This window comes from Marmota marmota, unplaced genomic scaffold (genome assembly GCF_001458135.2).
Source record: "Marmota marmota marmota unplaced genomic scaffold, marMar, whole genome shotgun sequence".
NCBI classification, from domain to species: Eukaryota; Metazoa; Chordata; class Mammalia; order Rodentia; family Sciuridae; genus Marmota; species Marmota marmota.
Window position 1 is genome coordinate 25,122,369 of NW_026000249.1, and position 18,307 is coordinate 25,140,675.

At 36.6% G+C, this 18,307-nt stretch overlaps 1 protein-coding gene across 2 annotated transcripts in view; it reads right to left on the bottom strand.

Annotated features, from left to right (window-relative positions):
• The window catches only part of Prrg1 (proline rich and Gla domain 1), a 98,482-nt gene that overhangs the window by 44,732 nt on the left and 35,443 nt on the right, over window positions 1–18,307 (bottom strand). For both annotated transcript variants that reach the window (XM_015488103.2, XM_048796523.1), the window contains one exon: window positions 7,235–7,287. In XM_015488103.2, the coding sequence (XP_015343589.1) occupies window positions 7,235–7,244 (10 nt within the window). In that variant the 5' untranslated portion in view covers window positions 7,245–7,287. The remainder of the gene's footprint in view (window positions 1–7,234; window positions 7,288–18,307) is intronic.

Genomic DNA, 18,307 nt, shown 5'->3' on the forward strand with positions numbered 1-18,307 from the left:
AAAAAAAAAAAAAAAAAGAGGATTCTAATGAGAGTTCATGTATCACAGGATCTCAGATCTGGAAGGATCTATAAGATTTAATTAATCCAGGGGTTTTCTAAAGTTTATTAGCCATGGAATCCTGTGCAAATCAAACCTATGAGAAAGAAAACAGATAAAAGATAAAATATAAAACAGTAGAGTTAGTCTGTCTGAAGGGGAAGTTCTATATACCAGAGGCACTTTGCTTCCTTTCCTCCCTTCCTTCAGGGGCCCCTTTAGAAGATCAGGTGCTTAACTGAGTACACTGGACACTACATACAGATCCATCTCAATCTCTCCATTTTACTGACTGGACAATGGAGATGTACAAAGTAAGTGACTTACCTCCAAATAGGAATGTTTCATTATAAGATTAAGACTACACCCTAGACTCCACTTACTTCTATGGAAAACACTATACCAGGAGAATGAAAAGGCAAACCATAAATGGGTAAGAGTATTTGCAAAAGATACATCTGATAAAAGACTCTTATCTAAAACGTACAATGAACTCTTAAAACTCAAGAGTAAAACAACAGAATTAAAAAATGGGCCAAACACCTTACCAGAGAGGATATATAGATGGCAAATACACATATGAAAAGATGCTTCACAGCATGTCATCAGGGCATTTCAAGTCAAAACAATGGGATACCACTTTATGTCTATTAAAATGACCCAAATCTAGAACACTGACAACATAAAATGCTGTCAAGAATATGGAACAAGAGGAATTCTTATTCATTGATGGTGGGAATGCAGAATGGTATAGCGACTTTGGAAGACAGTTTGGCAGATTTTTTTAAATTACTCTTACCATATTATCTAACAATTATTCTCCTTGCTCTTTACCCAGAGTTAAAAATTTATGTCCACACAAATATCTGCACATGGATGATTACAGCAGCTTTATTCATAGTTGCTAAGACTTAGTAGTAACCAAGATGTCCTTTAGTAGGTGAATGGGTAAATTGTAATACATCCAGACAATGAAATATTATTTAGTGCAAAAAAGAAATGAGCTATCAAGCTATGAAAAGACACAGAAGAACATTAAGAAGATAATCTGAAAAAGTTACATACTGTATGATTCCAACTATGTGACATTCTGGAAAAGACAAAACTATGGGAACAATAAAATGCTCAGTAATTGCCAGGGCTTTGTGGGGAAGTGGGGCTGAAAGGGACAAATAGGTAGAGCACAGAGGATTTTTAGGGCAGTGAAACGAACCTGTATAATAACTATAATAGTGGATCCATGCATTGTCCAAACCCACAAAAAGTACAACACCGAGAATGGACCCTAATGTAAACTATGGATGCTGAGTGATAATGATGTGTCAATACAGGTTCTTAGACTGACAAATGTACCACTGGTGGGGTAGGCTGATAATGAGGGAGGCTGAGATGGTAAGGGAGGCTATGATAATGAGGGCAGAGAGCATATGGGAAATCTCTGTGCCTTCTGCTTAATTTTGTTACAAACTGAAAACATTTTCTAAAAAACAATAGAGTATATTTAAAAAGAATGAATAATTTTTTAAAAGAACAATATGTGAAGTTTGGCTTATCTCTTAAGATTCCCTTTGATTTATTTAATATCAGTGGCTTTCAACGTTGGGCCACTTTTTTTCCTTAGGAGCTATTTGGCAATGTCTGGATACATTTTCAATTGTCACAACTTTAAGGACAGGGGTGCTACTGGCATACAACGGAGAGAGGCCAAGGATGCTGTTAAACATCCTACAATGCACAGGACAGTCCTACAACAAAGACTATTCTAGTCCCAAGTGTCTTTAGTCACTGTTTAATGTGTATCCAAATAACTAAAAAACAACACTCAAACCAAAACTTGTACATTAGTATTCACAGCAACACTATTCACAATAGGTGGAAAATAAACAAATTCCCACCAACTGACGAATGGATAAATGAAATGTGGCATAATCATACAATAGGATATTATTCAGTCATAAAAAGGAATGTGGTCTAAATAATAACAACATGAATAAACCTCAAAAACAGTATGCTACTTGGGGGAAAAAAACAGATGCATGTGCACAGTGTGTAGAACAAAATGTCACATATTGTATTATTTTGTTTATGTGAAATATCCAAAATAGGCAAATAAATAGAAAGCAGATTCGACTCAGTAAGCAGAGTCTGGAAGGAGGGAAACAGAAGGTGACTTCTTAATGGATATGGTGTCTCCTTTGCAAGTAATGAAAATGTTTTGGAACTATTTGGTTGTACAACATCATGAATGTACTAAATACCACTGCGTGTTATACTTTAGAATAGTCAAGTCCATGTTGGGTGAATTTTGCCTCAAATTTTAAAACACCTCAACAGTGCTGAGGTTGAGAAACCAGTCAAGACTTACAGATGAAATGTAATATTTAAAAAAGTAAAAGGCAGAAAGGACTACATCAAAGTTATGTCATTATAAAGAATTTTAAAAAGTAGACTGACCCTGAAATAACCCATTTTTCTGTGGTAGGAAAGACTTGCCAGGAAAAAATAATGGCAGCTGTCAGCCCCAAACAGATTTGTATTACTATTATAAAATTATGAAGAGTTTACGATAAATTGGTGACATCATCTAAACTACAGAGACATGAAAATGTCACCATAATAAAGACTCTCAGATCTAATAGAGGCCAGAAAATGAAATAATTAATTGACTTTAAATGTATGCCTTCACTTGAACTATAAACCAGGGAGCTGCCAAATGAAATTAGGTACTACATTATGAGCTTGTCACTTTACACGGCTTGTCAGTTTGAAGATTCATTCCCTGTTTGAAAATATGGAGCTGTATGCTCAGAGTTAAAGTTTAGAATTGGCCTCAACTGTGCAGAAGAAGTTCAGCAGTGAATCAAAGAACTCAGATTTACTCTGGTGGCTGTAAACCATCCTTCCTTTCAGTAAGTCTTAAGTTGGGGACATGGTTGGCTTCTTTGGGCCAAAGGAGTCAAGCACACCCATAGATTTCAAAGAATCATGCTGGTCTGTTTTAATAAGAAACAAACAAACAAAAATGACAGCATTCTACTGATGACAGCATAACTATATAATTATATCTGAACATCATTTACCATTAACTATAGAAAATAAAGATGGAAAATAACTTTTCAGATTTAGATTTTATAGACCTAAGATTTTCTTCTAAACTTTGAACTCTTTTAATGACCTGACCATTTAAGTTATCTCTGAGGACTAAATATTGGAAGAGAAGAACCAGAAAAAAATGCTAAATTATTTTCACATTTTTATTCTAATTATCCTCCACAAACAAGTCTTATCTGCTTTCAATCATGAAGCTACTCCAGACATATTGTTTTCTATAAAACAACGTAAATTAATTCATGGCTATTATTCCTATTTTGTAAAGGGTGGGTAGGAGCATCTGTGGCTGCTATTATTGAAATAGCATGATGATTTTTTTCCCCAGAAACTCGTTCTTAAAATGAAAACAGTGAAATTAGCTATAGGAATTAATACATACTACAATCACTGCTATAGCACTTGGAAGATGCAGTGTGTTCCAGGATAGAAAAATTAATGTGAAAAGGCACATACATTTTTAAAAATCAGACTCTATTTAAACATTCTAATAAAAGCAACAATCCTAGATTTTATTTGTTTGTTTGTTTATTTTGGGGTACTGGGGATTGAACTCAGGGGCACTAAACCACTGAGCCACATCCCCAGCCCTATTTTGTATTTTGAGATAGGGTCTCACTGAGTTGCTTAGCGCCTCACCATTGCTGAGGCTAGCTTTGAACTCGTGATCCTGCCTCAGCCTCCCGAGCTGCTGGGATTGATTATAGGCATGTGCCACTATGCCTGGCCAGATTTTATTTATTAAAAAAAATTGGGGGTAAGAAAGCACCCAAAAGTTGCATTCTGGGTCAAGACAATATTTACTGGGAGTATTGAGCCTTTTATCATTTTGTCATGAATATACTACTTGCTCAAGGGAGGAATGGAAAGGGAGAATTAAGCTTTAAGTAAGTTCCACTTGAAGATGATTAAAAAATAATTTACATACTATTTTGTGAGTCTATACATTTGTGAAGTCCTCACATTCCTTTCTTTGTGAAAATGATAATTCTGTTAGAATTTAATATGTAATTTTATTTATACATATCATTCTTTTTTGAACCAGCATCTTACCTTGTCTTAAATTATTCTGATGTTCCATGATGTATTATATTGTTTGTGCCAAGAAAAAGGCATAAAGAAAATAAAAGGCATAAAGATGAAAAACTCATCATTCAAAAAGGGTGACTTTCACACAGGCTAGGTAAGCATTGTCGGGCCCCTTCCTTTAGACACCTTCCTTTGTGGGTTATGCAGAGGAATGTTTCCAAATTAAATTGTCTTGATATCTGGTATGATCAGCCAGCTAGTGCTGCTGCTTTTTGAATGATTACAAACAAAGACTGTTACTGCTCAGAAAATGTTTGTATTTGAGACACCCCACTATCTAATTCATATGTGTTTTAGCTGTTATGATAAATGCAGATAGACACTGAGCTCTCTCCTTTTGCCTATCTGTCCTGTCTCCCAAAATATATGAACATCATTGTAGATCTTAGAAGATAATTTCTTCCATACTTTTAACAGCAATAGGGGGCTCCTAGGTTTTTAATCAATTTTATACATTACTGATGTTTAGGATATTCAGAACATGGTTTATTTAAGGAAAAAAACTGTAACATAAGATGACCTACTTTTGCATTTTAGCTATTTACAGGCTATAGACTATAAGATCTTCTGTTATTAACCTCAGTTTTATACTATATAAATGGAGATTATTCTCCTCATTTTATATCATAGGGTTACCTCATAACTCTAGTAAGATAATGTAGAGGAAATATTTATGAATTATGAAACGTTCTTCAGATACTTGTTAATAACAAAATAATTATAAATCAGAGTCCCAAATACTAAGCCATGGCTAATACTTCATATATAGTAAATAGGATTTCAGTGCCACACATAGTAGACACTGGTGGCTTAATAATAACTTAAAAACACAACTCTGTTCTTACCTGTTCCCTTTTTTTAAAAAACTTAAGACTGTTTATAATCTTTTTCATCACATAATGAAAAAATTCTAACACATTTGTAAATAATTTTTATCCTTATTAAATAATACTAAAATAAATTCACCTCAATCTTAATTTCTCACCTATACTGTACAGTTGGCCTGATGTGTTCTTTGCTTTCATGGATCCTTAATTTATTTAACGAGGCTGGTGCCATATCTCTGTGATATTTCCCTTGGTGTCCCTTTGTATGACACATTGAGCTATGTTTGTGAGAATCTTTGCCAAATCCAGTAAAAACTTCATTGTATAGAACCAGAAAAGAGAAAAATGAGCACACAGTAGCATCTTTTTCCCCCTACTCACAGTGTCAGCAATTAACAAATGTAATCAGGCTAACTAAGCAAAGTTGGGAGAATAAAGGATAGCATCTCTTTGACACTCAGGATATTAAGGATGCTTTTAAAGTTGTCAACACTAGGAGTCAAAATGCTGCTATCACAAGCTTCCATGTTTGTAAAAGCAGCATTATGTGAAGCACTTCCCTTATCTCATCTCCAGGTTGGAACATGCCCATCTTTGCAGATTACATTATCCTGCCCTGTTCTTTAGCAGGAACTTTATTAATTGCCTGCCTATTTGAACAAATATTTGCTGAGATATCTTTTAAGGTAAAGACCTAATGATCCCTTTGCTAGCAACTGATGATTAGTCTGAAAAGAAAAGAGGAAACAAGAAAGAATGGGTTGCTTGTCTCAGTGTGGGCTCTCTTCTCCATATGGCTATGGTGGTATGTAACAATCAGAACATTTTCCACATCTACTTGAAGTTTTTGGGATTGGGTGAGGACCAAGCTACAATGAAATACTCTGGAAGCTTCTATTGACAGCTGACTTTGGGGCAGAACAGGGTCTGGATTAGTTCTAGAAATTTGCCTAGGTGATTCCAGTTTTTTTTTTTTTTTTTTTTAATTTCTAAGCCTTCAGAGATTGGCATCTTTTGTGAAGGTTTGGAAAGAACCAGAATCCCTAGGACAAATCAATTTCCAAGAGAAGCTCTGGAGAAAACAAGAGCAAAAGCTGATTTGTCAGGGTTCAATAAGATTTTTTTCCATGACCGGTCCATCATTTGGGGGCTGCTTACCAAGACACATATGTAGATGAAGCAAATGAGGCGCAGTATAAGGAGGAGCTCTCAGTTACCTACACAACCCATGCCCCAGCCTGCTGCCTACAGAAGCATCTGATCAAATAACTTCATTTTGCCTGTTTAAAGAACCAGTAAAGACACACTTATTCAATAAGGATAGCAATGAGCCAATATCATTGCTCTATTCCATTATACTTTAGAGTTCTCAAAATACATGTATTATCACATTATGCCAACCACAACTTCCTGAGGCTAAAGTACAGAATGCATTAATCCCACCTCAGAGATGAACAAACAATTTTAGGGAGGCTGTGAGATCTGATGGAGGTAGTAGATATAGAACTCAAATTCAGGCCTTCTGATTGTATCCAATACTTTTCTCACTATGCTACATCACACAAAGTCTTCTGGGGTCCTTTATAGCACTCTGATTTTATCATCTTCACTGGTTAGAATTATTTATGAAGTCACTGTGGTAGCTGGTTAATATTTTCAATGAAATAACTTTAGATTTGTCTTTTGCCTACTTCCCATAGCCTTATGAGAAAGCAAAAACAAGCACAAAGAATTGATCTAACGTTTCTTAATGCTGGGCCTTAAGATCTTAAGTGAAACCAAACTGTTTACAAATCAACCTCACAGATGAATCATTTTACTACTGTCATTGGTTGCATAAGAGAAACTTTTTTAGTTGTTTCTATTACTGTTAACAAAGCTTAAAAAACGTTGAAAGCATAATGGATAGCCTTGCTAAGAAGTGGGAAAAAGCTGGGTTTAAGCTGTCTTTCCCTTTACTGGTAGATCTCCACAAAAAAGCAGAATAAAAGACCAGTAGGCAACACGTGATATGTTGGTCTTTCTCTGCACAGCCCTGCTTCCGACAAAAACTTTCTAACACTAACAGGAAATACAATTTAGGTACACACAAACATACTTTGAGTTGCAAAAGAAATTTCCTGGCTACAATGGATTAGTATAGAGAGTTTTTAAAAGAATGAGAAACTTACCCCTCCCCATATTTTTTCGTGGCCTCTGGCAGGTCCTGGATGATGAAGGTTCTCTGCACAAAACAGAGCACATACACAGTGAGATTCACAGAGGCTGAGTCACTACATCAGATAAGCTCCATTATAGCTGATGTGGTCAATGTGAGCATTTCATTTCAGTGCATTCCAATCTTGCTCCCTTAGAAAAATGTTTCTTCTATCACAGATATCTAACCTCAGAGGACAAAACACAGTATTGTGGAAAGCACAGGCTCTGTATCAACTTACTATGAGCTTCTTTATCTGGTATTAGTTTATGTCCTTGCCAAATAAAAATCAAACTGGTCACACACTTTCTCTTAGGAAGGCAGTGATATCAACAAAAACTGGTGAACAAAAATGCCAAAAGGCCCAGTGTTAATAACCAGTCTAGCATGTTATTAGCTTGCTTGTCCCTGGCTTCCCTTCAATATCATTCTGTGACAAATCCAATACCCTTTACAGTTGAACATTTTCCTGAATGGTATCAAACAACAGCACCCCTAATCAAATTATCCCTGAGGCAAAGCAGCCCACAGAATGATTCCCAATAGACAGTATGAATCAAGGACCATGAACTATTGACAACAGAAACTTTGGAGAAACAACCACAGCCCCCCAGCGAATGCACACACGTGGACATCACAGTTGTAAGAGGGGAAGGTATGTATAGGAGAGCAACATTTCTGTTTTTAAAAAAATCAAAAACATATACATACAAAAAAAACCCAATTCATACCATAATGCTTAATTTTCTTACAAGTTTCAATCATAGAGCTACCATATATTTACTAGAGGTGTTCACTTGTTATGTTCCCAATATGGAACTAAGCACCTGAGAGGTAAAGCTGTAAGATATAATCTATCAGTCCATTAGGAAATTTATAAGTTAAGCAGGAAAAATCAAGGATTAATACTAGACTGCAATCTGATAACTAGCCATGTAACACTGGATAAATCATTTACTATTTCAAATTCTTTGCAAAAGGAGGGTGCTGAACTATATGGGTATTTCCCAAATTATATGCCACAGGATGTTAAAAGGTGTTACTCAAAACCAAGGCTCTCTGATCAAATAAATGTAAGCTACACAGGTTTCTTTATTACAAGATTTTTCAGAGACTTTAAAATGAGCAATATGGCAAAAGTACAGTCTCAACCTATTTAGCTACACAGTGGTTTTTGTAAACAATCAGCAGTTCTTAAGAGTTCTAATTTAAAGGTCATTTTGGAAAACTGGATAAGATAACTGCTAACATCTTTTGCAATTCTGAAATGCTACTATTTTCTAACACAATACTAATTATATGGAACAATATTAACAAAGTATATCAAAAAAGAAGGGAGTTGGAAAAAGATAAAGGGAAAAAAAGAAGGGATCTGGATTCTCAGAGAACTGTGGAGCTGAAAAGAATTTGAGAGACCATCTAATGTCTTCTCACTACTCCATCATTTTTGAAAGCATCAGACAGTCCTCAAAAAATCTTATGTAGAGCCAAGCATGGTGGCACACACTTGTAATACCAGCGACTTGGAAGGCTGAGGCAGGAGGATTGCAAGTTTAAGGCCAGCCTCAGCAACTTGGCGAGGCCCTAAGGAACTTAGAGTGACCTTGTCTCAAATAAAAAATAAAAATGGCTGAGGATGTGTAGCTCAGTGGTAAAGCATCCTGTGTTCGATCCACAGTACCAAAAAAAGAAAAAAAAAAAACTTTTGTAGAATACCAATTTATAAAATATAGAACTCTTCAAAGGGCTATAATCTTACCTGCTGTGACTTTTCCTTGAGGCACCCTGAATATACAGTTAGCAGAAACTCAGCACTATAGGAGTGTGGAGTCCAGTGACTCCTGACCCTTCTGAGGAAGCTATTCTAGGAAGGCTTTAGAAAAGAGCTGGAATTTTTACATATAGTCACAGGAAGGTCCTTACCCTTCTCAAATAGACCTCAATTTTAACTATAAACCCTTCCCAAGCTGATAAATGAAATAATCATTATGTAAACAGAATTATAAAACATTTCTTACTCCAGAAATAACTATAAGAAATTCAACATGCTAAAGTATAACCCACGTACAAATGAGAAGCTATGAAATAATTGAGCAGGGGAATGATATGGCTAAATTTGGATTTTAGGAAGATATCTCTGACAATACAAGGGAAAGGAGATTTGAGGGGTGACGGTGGTTTGACCAGGGACAGTAATATCAGATAATGATCAATAAATTTGGCAGGACTTCTTATATTTTATTTCTTGTTTATTCTTTAATATTTAATAAAGTCTTTTTGAAAAGAATCAAGCTTATTTCAACAGATTTGGGGAAACCACAAAGGAAAGGGTTATCAGACACAGTCCAAGATTTTCAAAGAGGAATTGCCTCTCCAGAGGTCAACATGGAGGACCCAAGATGGGAGCCAGCCATCTTCTAGGGGAAGAATATAACCAAGGATGCAAAAGTGAATGCCCAATGTCAGCCATCTCACCCAGCCTTCTAGATTAGAATTTTGTTTTAAAGAAGATGATTTCCTTACAGAGAAACAGGGTTCGTGGCCTACTGCCCATATCACCCCAAACCCCAAATTCTCCCAGACCCAGGTTATCTCCGTGCTATTTCTTCTGTTGCCAATGGTTAGCTTGTTCTTTCTATTCTGATCTCTTGCTGCTCTAGTTTCTTCTTTCAGCTGGCGAGAGTGTGTGTGTGTGTGTGTGTGTGTGTGTGTGTGTGTGTTGTATGTGTGGCACTTTAGTTTTTATATTTCTGTCAGCAGGAATATTAATCTATCTTGATTCTCCCTCAGGTCACCACCCCAAACTAAACATTACTTCTATAGTAATGACAACATACTTAACAACAACAACAACAAAGCAGCTTTTGGCCAGACATTAAGACATCTAAATATGGTTCCATGGATTTGCCCAGCCTAGCACAAAATATCCTCTACAACCAGATTCCATTTTCCTTAATAGTGATACTACACCCCAGTGAAAACAGCCTCTACTCCTCCTTTAAACATGTTTTGAACTGTTCCAACTGCATGTCTCTGATCATTTCTTCTGCATCATCTGCATTATCCTACAAAAGTTCTATTCATCTTTCAACATCAGTAGTGAAGTCTTCCTTCATTATCTGAGCAGGAAGTAATCTCCTTTTCCTTTGAACTCTTATATAATATGGAACTTAGGTCCTACTGCATACAGATGTGCAATACCTTATAGGATCTATCAGACTGCCTAATTTTTGGAGAGTAAGCAAATTTTCTTCTACAGCTATATTTTGTCTGTGCAGGGCACTGGAACATCCCAGTGAGGATCCTAGTGGCCTATACAAACAGACTTACAGGAAGCTCACATACCAAGAATGTTCAAAACACATCATTTGCCTGTTCCCCTTAGTACAGATCAGTGCTTCAGACTCCAGTTATTCACATGCCATCTTAATCAAATTTATGATTTTTGCCAAATGCTTCTATTATCTACACTTACTTAATGTTATTTCAATTAAGTTACTTCTTTTACTTCAGTATCCACTTTATTCTTGTCTTATAAAAAAGTATGCAGAATCATGGGTTTGACATATTATATATTTTTAAATGCATACAATGCTGAAATGTAATGTTCAATAGAATACTTAAGTCGAGTAAGCTAACATCCATAATATAAGGAGTCCAGTGTCACCAAAACTACCAAGGAACTACGAACAGAGTAATGCATCTCAAAATACAGGCTGGGTACTGCAAAGTGGACACTGCTTTATATGAGGACCTAGACCAACCTTACATCAATGTCCTAGAACCTGCTATCAATTCAGTTCAGCAAATATTAAACACCATTTTATAACACTAAGCAGTTTGAACACTGAATAATTACTAGGTAACACTATGCCAGGAAGAGTGTTAGGCTCCTTTATGTATTATTTATTTGGTGAGCTAAAAATTTCCTTAATTGGGGATACTAAAAATAGAACTTATATTTTCCCTAATTTTTTAGAATTGTATCAGTTGTTTTCAGTCTCTTTAAAAAAAAATTGGTCCATAATATAAAGAATAGTAGATTTCATTGTGGCTATAGTTTTTAAATTGTATATATTTAAGGTATAACATGATGGGTTTTTTTTTTGGGGGGGGGGCACTGGGGATTTAACCCATAGGTGCTTTATCTCCAGTTCTTTTTATTTTTTGAGACAGGGTTTCCCTAAATTGCTAAGTCTAGCCTCAAACCTGTGATCCCCCTGCCCTAGCCTCCCAAATTGCTAGGATTACAGGTTTGCACCAGCACACCTAGATATAATGTTTTGATATACTTATCTGTTTTTGTGCATGGTGCTGGGGATTGAACTCAGGGCTCATGTGTACTAAGCAAGTGCTCAACCATTGAAGCACATCCGTAGCCCTTTTTACTTCTTAAAAAAACCTGAAGACAGGGCCTCACTAAATTGCCCATGCTGGCATTGAACTTGCAATACTTCTGCCTCAGTCTCCCTAGTACAGATGAACTGGGAGTACAGATGTGTGCTACCATGCCCATCTTGGTATAATTATCTTGATAGCCATGTACTTAGTGAAGAGTTGACCATAGTTAAGCATGGCTTTTTAAATAATGACTGGCTTTATATATCCTGATGAAGAATTCCAACAAGTTGGAGCATGGCTTTGTCACCACTTGTAACTGGGTTTGAGGCCTGGCATGCCAGTTACTATCTATCTTACCTTGGGCAAGTTATTTAACCTGTTTAAGCCTTGGTTTCTTCAAATATAATGGGGTTATTAATGATAGGTCTCATCTCATAGGCTTTGAGAGAGGATTAAATAAAAATAGCTATAATGATTCTTGATATCATTAAGTAGGAACTGTGAAGATGATAACAAAGGTTTGGCACACCCCCAATATCTTTATTCAATCTGATTCTTATAGTTTTTAGTTGGTCAATCTGGTTCAATACATTAAGTGTAACTAAGACTACTTAAGACAGAGCACACTGTAAAATAGATTTTATGAGCTGAATTTGAAAAATCAAAATTTGATTTTTCAGTTTTAGTTTTAGCTGCACAACTAAGTTAGGGGTATGCACCCCCAGTTCTTTAAGAGTTTCCTTTGCTGTTTTTGATGTCCATTATATGCACTCGCCCCCCTTTTCCCAGCTTTCCTGTGTCACAGTCTAGAAATTCCTATTCCTGGTAATTATTCTTCTTCCAGGAATCCTCGGAGATTCAATTATAGCTACCTATTTTATTAGTTTCAAAACACTGCAGGCTACATTTTTATTTGTAGAGAAGTACTTCCTCGTTGGCTTTACTTTTCAGCCACACGGCCCTTTCCAGGCTGGGTTAGAGAGTCCCTTCACTGTCCTCCACTGTGCTCAATGCACCATCCTCTGGCTACACTACTTAAGGTTTTTCCAGTTCTAATCCCTGGCCCTTTCCCCGAACCCCGAAGCCCTTCTAATTTTTCAGGGCAACTGGGCCTAAGGGCCCTGTGTCATACTCCAAAGATGATATGTTCCCTGGAGTCCATTCCCTCCTGGCGCTATCTCTTAAAGACACAGCTCTCTTAAGTGGCCTAAGGGATCTTCTTTAAGTGAAAGGTTAATTCTATGAGGCCTCTGGGAGCTTCACCTCTGTAGCTTTTTGGATTCCATGTCTTTCAGATAATAAAGATTCAACTGGTATTTTTTGTATATCTATTTACAATAAGACATTTCATTTGTATTGTCTTGGTGCTCACAACAATCCAATGAGGTAGGTACAACAAAACCTAATGATGAATGATAAAACTCAATTTCAGAAAAATCAAAGTCCTCATGTTCCTACAGCTAGTGAGTAGGAGTGTCTCATGATTACTTTTTTTTCATATGGGGATTGAACACAGGGCACTTAATCACTGAGCCATATCCCCAGCCTTTTAAATATTTTATTTAGAGACGGGGTTTCTCTGACTTGCTTAGGGCCTTGCTAAGTTGCTGAGGCTGGCTTTGAATTTGTGATCCTCCTGCTCCAGCCTCCAGAGGTCCTGGGATTATAAAGGCACCACCACGCCTGGCCCAGGATTGCTTTTTAACTTCTCCACATATATATCAAAAAGGCCAACATTAAAGCTCCATGATTTGTCATAAACACACCTGTGTAATTGGCATTAAGATTCAGAACACATCTCAGGATCTTAACCTAGGATTTCTACACCAAGTCCTGTGATCTTTCAATCACATCTGTAGGTATTCAACAAATATTTCCTTAATGCTTATGATGTTGCAGTAATTTTGCTGAACATTGGGGAGTTAATGGTGAATAAGACAGATGTGATTCCTGCTCTAATTGAGCTTAGCATCTAGGGGGAAGTTAGATAATTTTTTAAATTGCAAATAAAGGAATTTAAGTTATTCAGAGGAATTTAAATAAGTTCTGTATGACTTTGGCAAGGCCAGAAAAAGAGGTTAGACAAATGGTCAAATCATACAAAGGCTTTACTGGCTGGTAAACCTCTTGGATTTCTGGCCTAAATGCAATGGAAAACCACTAAGCGATACCCCTGGGTTCACAAAACAACCAGTTCCCTCCCAGGGGCACTCGACCACTAAGCCACATCCTCAGCCCTATTTTGTATTTTATTTAGAGACAGGGTCTCACTGAGTTGCTTAGTGCCTCACTTTTGCTGAGGCTGGCTTTGAACTCATGGTCCTCTTGCCTCAGCCTCCCAAGCCTTTGGGATTACAGGTGTGTGCCACCGTGCCTGGGTTTTTTGTTACTTCTTATATGCTTTACATTTTACTAGGTCCATTATCTCAAAAGCATAAAAACAATAACATATAAAACCCCAAGATATAGAGATATTATATGCAAATATTATATATTAATAATTGTTTATAAAATTAATAAATTATAACATTAAAATATGACATCTACTTTTTAAAAATAATATGTAATATAAAATATTTATACATGTATTTCCACACTAGGCAGCAGAACTAGGCTCAGGAAGCTGAGAATGGAGGATTACAAGTTCAAAGTGAGGTGCTAAGCAACTCAAACTTGCGATCCTCCTGCCTCAGCCTCCCAAGTCACTTGGATTATGGGTGTGTGCTTCATCCCCATCCTGCCTATTCATTCAAACAAGTATGCTAAATGTGATAAATGGTTGTACATACCAGCAAGACAATAAGAAGACAGTAAAGGAGGACAGACTTGTTTAAGTAATAATTATCTGTGTAAGACAAATACTTCTGCTTTTTTGATACTTGTCTTTTACTAGTTTCCTTATGATACCATGGTTGGTGTATACTGGGGTCAGCAGATGTTTTATGTAAAAGGCCAGAGAATAAAAATTTTGGGTCTTGAGAGTCTCTGTTGTTACTGCACAAATATGCTATTATAGCATGAAAGCAGCCACTGAAAGGAATTTGTATGTATATGTTTTAATAAAACTTCATTTAAGGACACTGAAATTTAAATTGTATGTAATTTTCATGTGTCACGAAGTAGCTTAGTTTTTCTCAACCATTTAAAAATGTTAAGGACATTCTTGGTTCATGGTTATAAAAAAACAGGCAGCAAGCCATTATTTGCCAATCCCTGGTATACACAACAAAATTATTTACTGAATTTTTATCAATCAACAAGTCAAACGAAATACAAGGAACCTCAGCGTGTTATTGAAACATAAAGATCAGCACCATCAATAACAAGTTAGACAATTCTCTACAAACTTTCAAGTGTGACATTAATTTTATATGACAGTTGATCTTAAATTTCAAGTCCATGATAAAATATTAAAGATAATGGTATAACCATCTAAATAAATCATGTTAAAACTGCAGAAGCACCTCACTGAAAACTACGAACTAGATGCCTGATAAATCACCTGATGAAGTCAACTGTATTTCTTAACAGAAACAGTTTATTTTATCTACAGTAATGTTTCAGTTATCACTTCCATCTCAATAAAGCACAAATGTATATATCCCACCTTGACCTTTCCCCTGAATCCTACAATTTCAAATACACTTATATTATCTTGCCACCACCTGGAAAAACGCAGATCTAACACGAAATATTTTCTCCACTTCACGTGTAAATGGGCTTCTCCTCAAGTTCCATAATTATATAAACAACACCTTATTTCATTCAACCCTAGTATTGAAGGATGACATTTTAAGATACTAACTAAAGTTTCGTTTTTCCCAAAAGTTCACTTTCTCTCTTCTTTCTTTACTCCTCACCTACCACTGTCCCAACTAGTAGCTAAGCCATTCTATGTTCATTCCATCATATGAAAAATAAGTTTTTCTAAGGTACTTGGGAAAATGAGAGGCTAGAAGCAGAGAGAAAATGACTGAGAAAAGAATGTGAGCAGGGGATTGCCTTCCAATCCCACCTACCCACAATTCCTCTTCCAAGCTAGAAAGGTTACTCTAGGTTAAAGAGAAGAGAGAAGCCAGTGGGGCCTAGGATGGAAGGGTAGACCTAAAGGGACCAAACAGATTCAAAATGAAGGGCCATTTTTAGTGAGAGGCATTGCTTGAGTGCCCAGTAGCCCCTTGCAGAGAGTTGAACATCTACAGACCATATGAGCAAGCATATGGATAGACTCTTTTCTGGTAGTGAATACTGAAGGCCTCTTTTGGACACTAGCCATTCCCTGACTGATCACCTTCCTGCTAGACAGATGCCTATGCATGCCTGAGGCTAACTCCAGTCCCTTTTGAATTCGCTCCACATAGACAACCATCCTTGCAACCTCCCTGAACCATCAGCCCTGAAGAACAAGAGGGCCCTGCTACAAGAGGTACTACTAACTAGCCTGATTTCTTAAACCATATGTGACTTTTATGTGTTTTGATTGTCACATAAATAGAATCATAGTGTACATTCTTGGATCTAACTTCTTTTGCTTAACATCTTATTTGTAGAGATTCATCCACACTGTTGTGTATAATCGTAGAACATTCATTCTCACTACAGGCTCCATGTTAAGTACACATATGTCCATTTAGTTACTCATTCTCCTACTGATGGGCATTTGGGTTGTGCTGTGGTCTGAATGTTCGTATTCCTATAAAAATCATATGATGGACCTGATGCGTAAGCATATACAAGTGGAGTCTTTGGGAAGTGATGAAGTTATAAGGACACTATCCTCATGAATGGGATTAGTGTCCTTATACAGAGACTTAAAGGAGCTCTCCAGCCCTTTCTACTATGTGAGGACACAGGAAGTAGGTGCCATCTTAGAACTAAGAGAGTGAACCCTCACAGACACTGAGTCTGCTGGTGCCTTGCTCTTGGACTTCCCAGCCTCCAGACTGCACAACACATTCTTGTTGTTCATAAGTTACCCAGTCTATGATGTTTTGTGATAGCAGCCCAAACTGACAGAGATAGGCTGTTTTCAGTTTAGTATTAGTAGAACAAATCCCTGTCACCAGGTTTAAGGCAGTGGCAGTATACACATACATAACTGAATCTAAACGACCAACCAGTAAGACCTACTTACTTTCTGCTCTTTAATACCTGATCCCAGTCTTTCCATTCTCACTACTACAAACCCACATCATATTTCTTCAGGTTAACAGCATATTTCCCAAGGATGGGAAATATCTCTTTAAAATATATTTTTTTTATTTTTAATTGATAGTGATTGGGGGATACTGTGACATTTCAATACTTGTATACAATGTGTAAGGGTCAGATCAGAATAACTGGTCTATCCATCACCACAAACATAATTTCTGTGAGTTGGGAACATTCAAACTCCTCTCTATTAGCTATTTTGAAATATTCAATTAATTGTCACACCATAGTTATCCTACGAGCATTAGAAGTTTCCTTTTATCCATCTGCACCCCTATACCATGCTCTCTCTATCCCTCCCCTCCTTTTAACCTCCTCAGGCTTTGGTAATCAGCATTCTATCCTTGCTTCTTTGAGATCAACATTTTAGATTCCACATATAAGTGAAAACAAAGAAATATCTTAATTCCTTAATGTCCATTTACTTACTGATCACCTTCCTGCTAGACAGATGCCTAAAATATAAAAGAATATGCTTTTGGTATGTGTTTGAGCAGTAGCCACTGTACATGTATAATCATTACCATCAAGGCAATCACTGACAACTTCTGATGCAGATATGTAATTGGTGTTTTCACATCTTGTCTTACAAGGTCTTGGATTTTTTTTTTAAGCATCCTATTTCAGAAATCTCTCAGCATTAAGAAATGTCCATAAAGCCCAATTCCAATTCCCCAGCACTAAAATAGCCTAGCTTTAAATACACATCTTCCTCATTTTCAGCAAGATGCTCAGAAGGAAGTGATAACTGAAGTAAGAGTGAAAAAGAAGAGATAAGTTCTGGTAGGCTATTTGAATACAATGCTCTTTTAACTCATAGATTTAATATCATCAGGAAAAACTGAAGAGGCTTTGAACATCACAACACATGAGAAGAGGAGCAGCAGATAATCACATAGAGCATTGTTTCCAGATCGCTATGTAGATTACTTCCTTTAATCTTTGCAGTTTTATGACTTAAATATAGTACTATCATTACCCCCATTTTACAGATAAGGTACTTGATACACAGTAGTTATGCAATTTGCCCAAGGTCATATAATTTGGAAAGTGACAGAGCTAAGACACTAACACAGGAAGTCTGGCTCAATGATAGGCAATAACACATTCTTGACTAAGGGAGTGGAGGTTTACAATTTAACCTCAAAATTAGATTGAGCTACCTGTGAGCAAATATAAGTATGGATTTTAAAGATACATATTGTATGTGTAAGTAAAGCTTTCCAGCCCTTGAAAAGAATGAGAGGAGGCATTAGAAAGAGATGGGAGGAAACTTTTGAGTGTTATTAACTTGCTTATTATCTTGACTATAATAACAATTTCATGGGTATGTACATACATAAAAATGTGTCCAATTTCGTCACGTGTAGTGGTGCATGCCTGTAATCCCAGCGGCTCTGGAAGCTGAGGGAGGAGGATCATGAGTTCAAAGCCAGCCTCAGCAAAGGCTTAGCAACTCAGTGAGACCCTGGCTCTAAATAAAAAAAAAAATAGG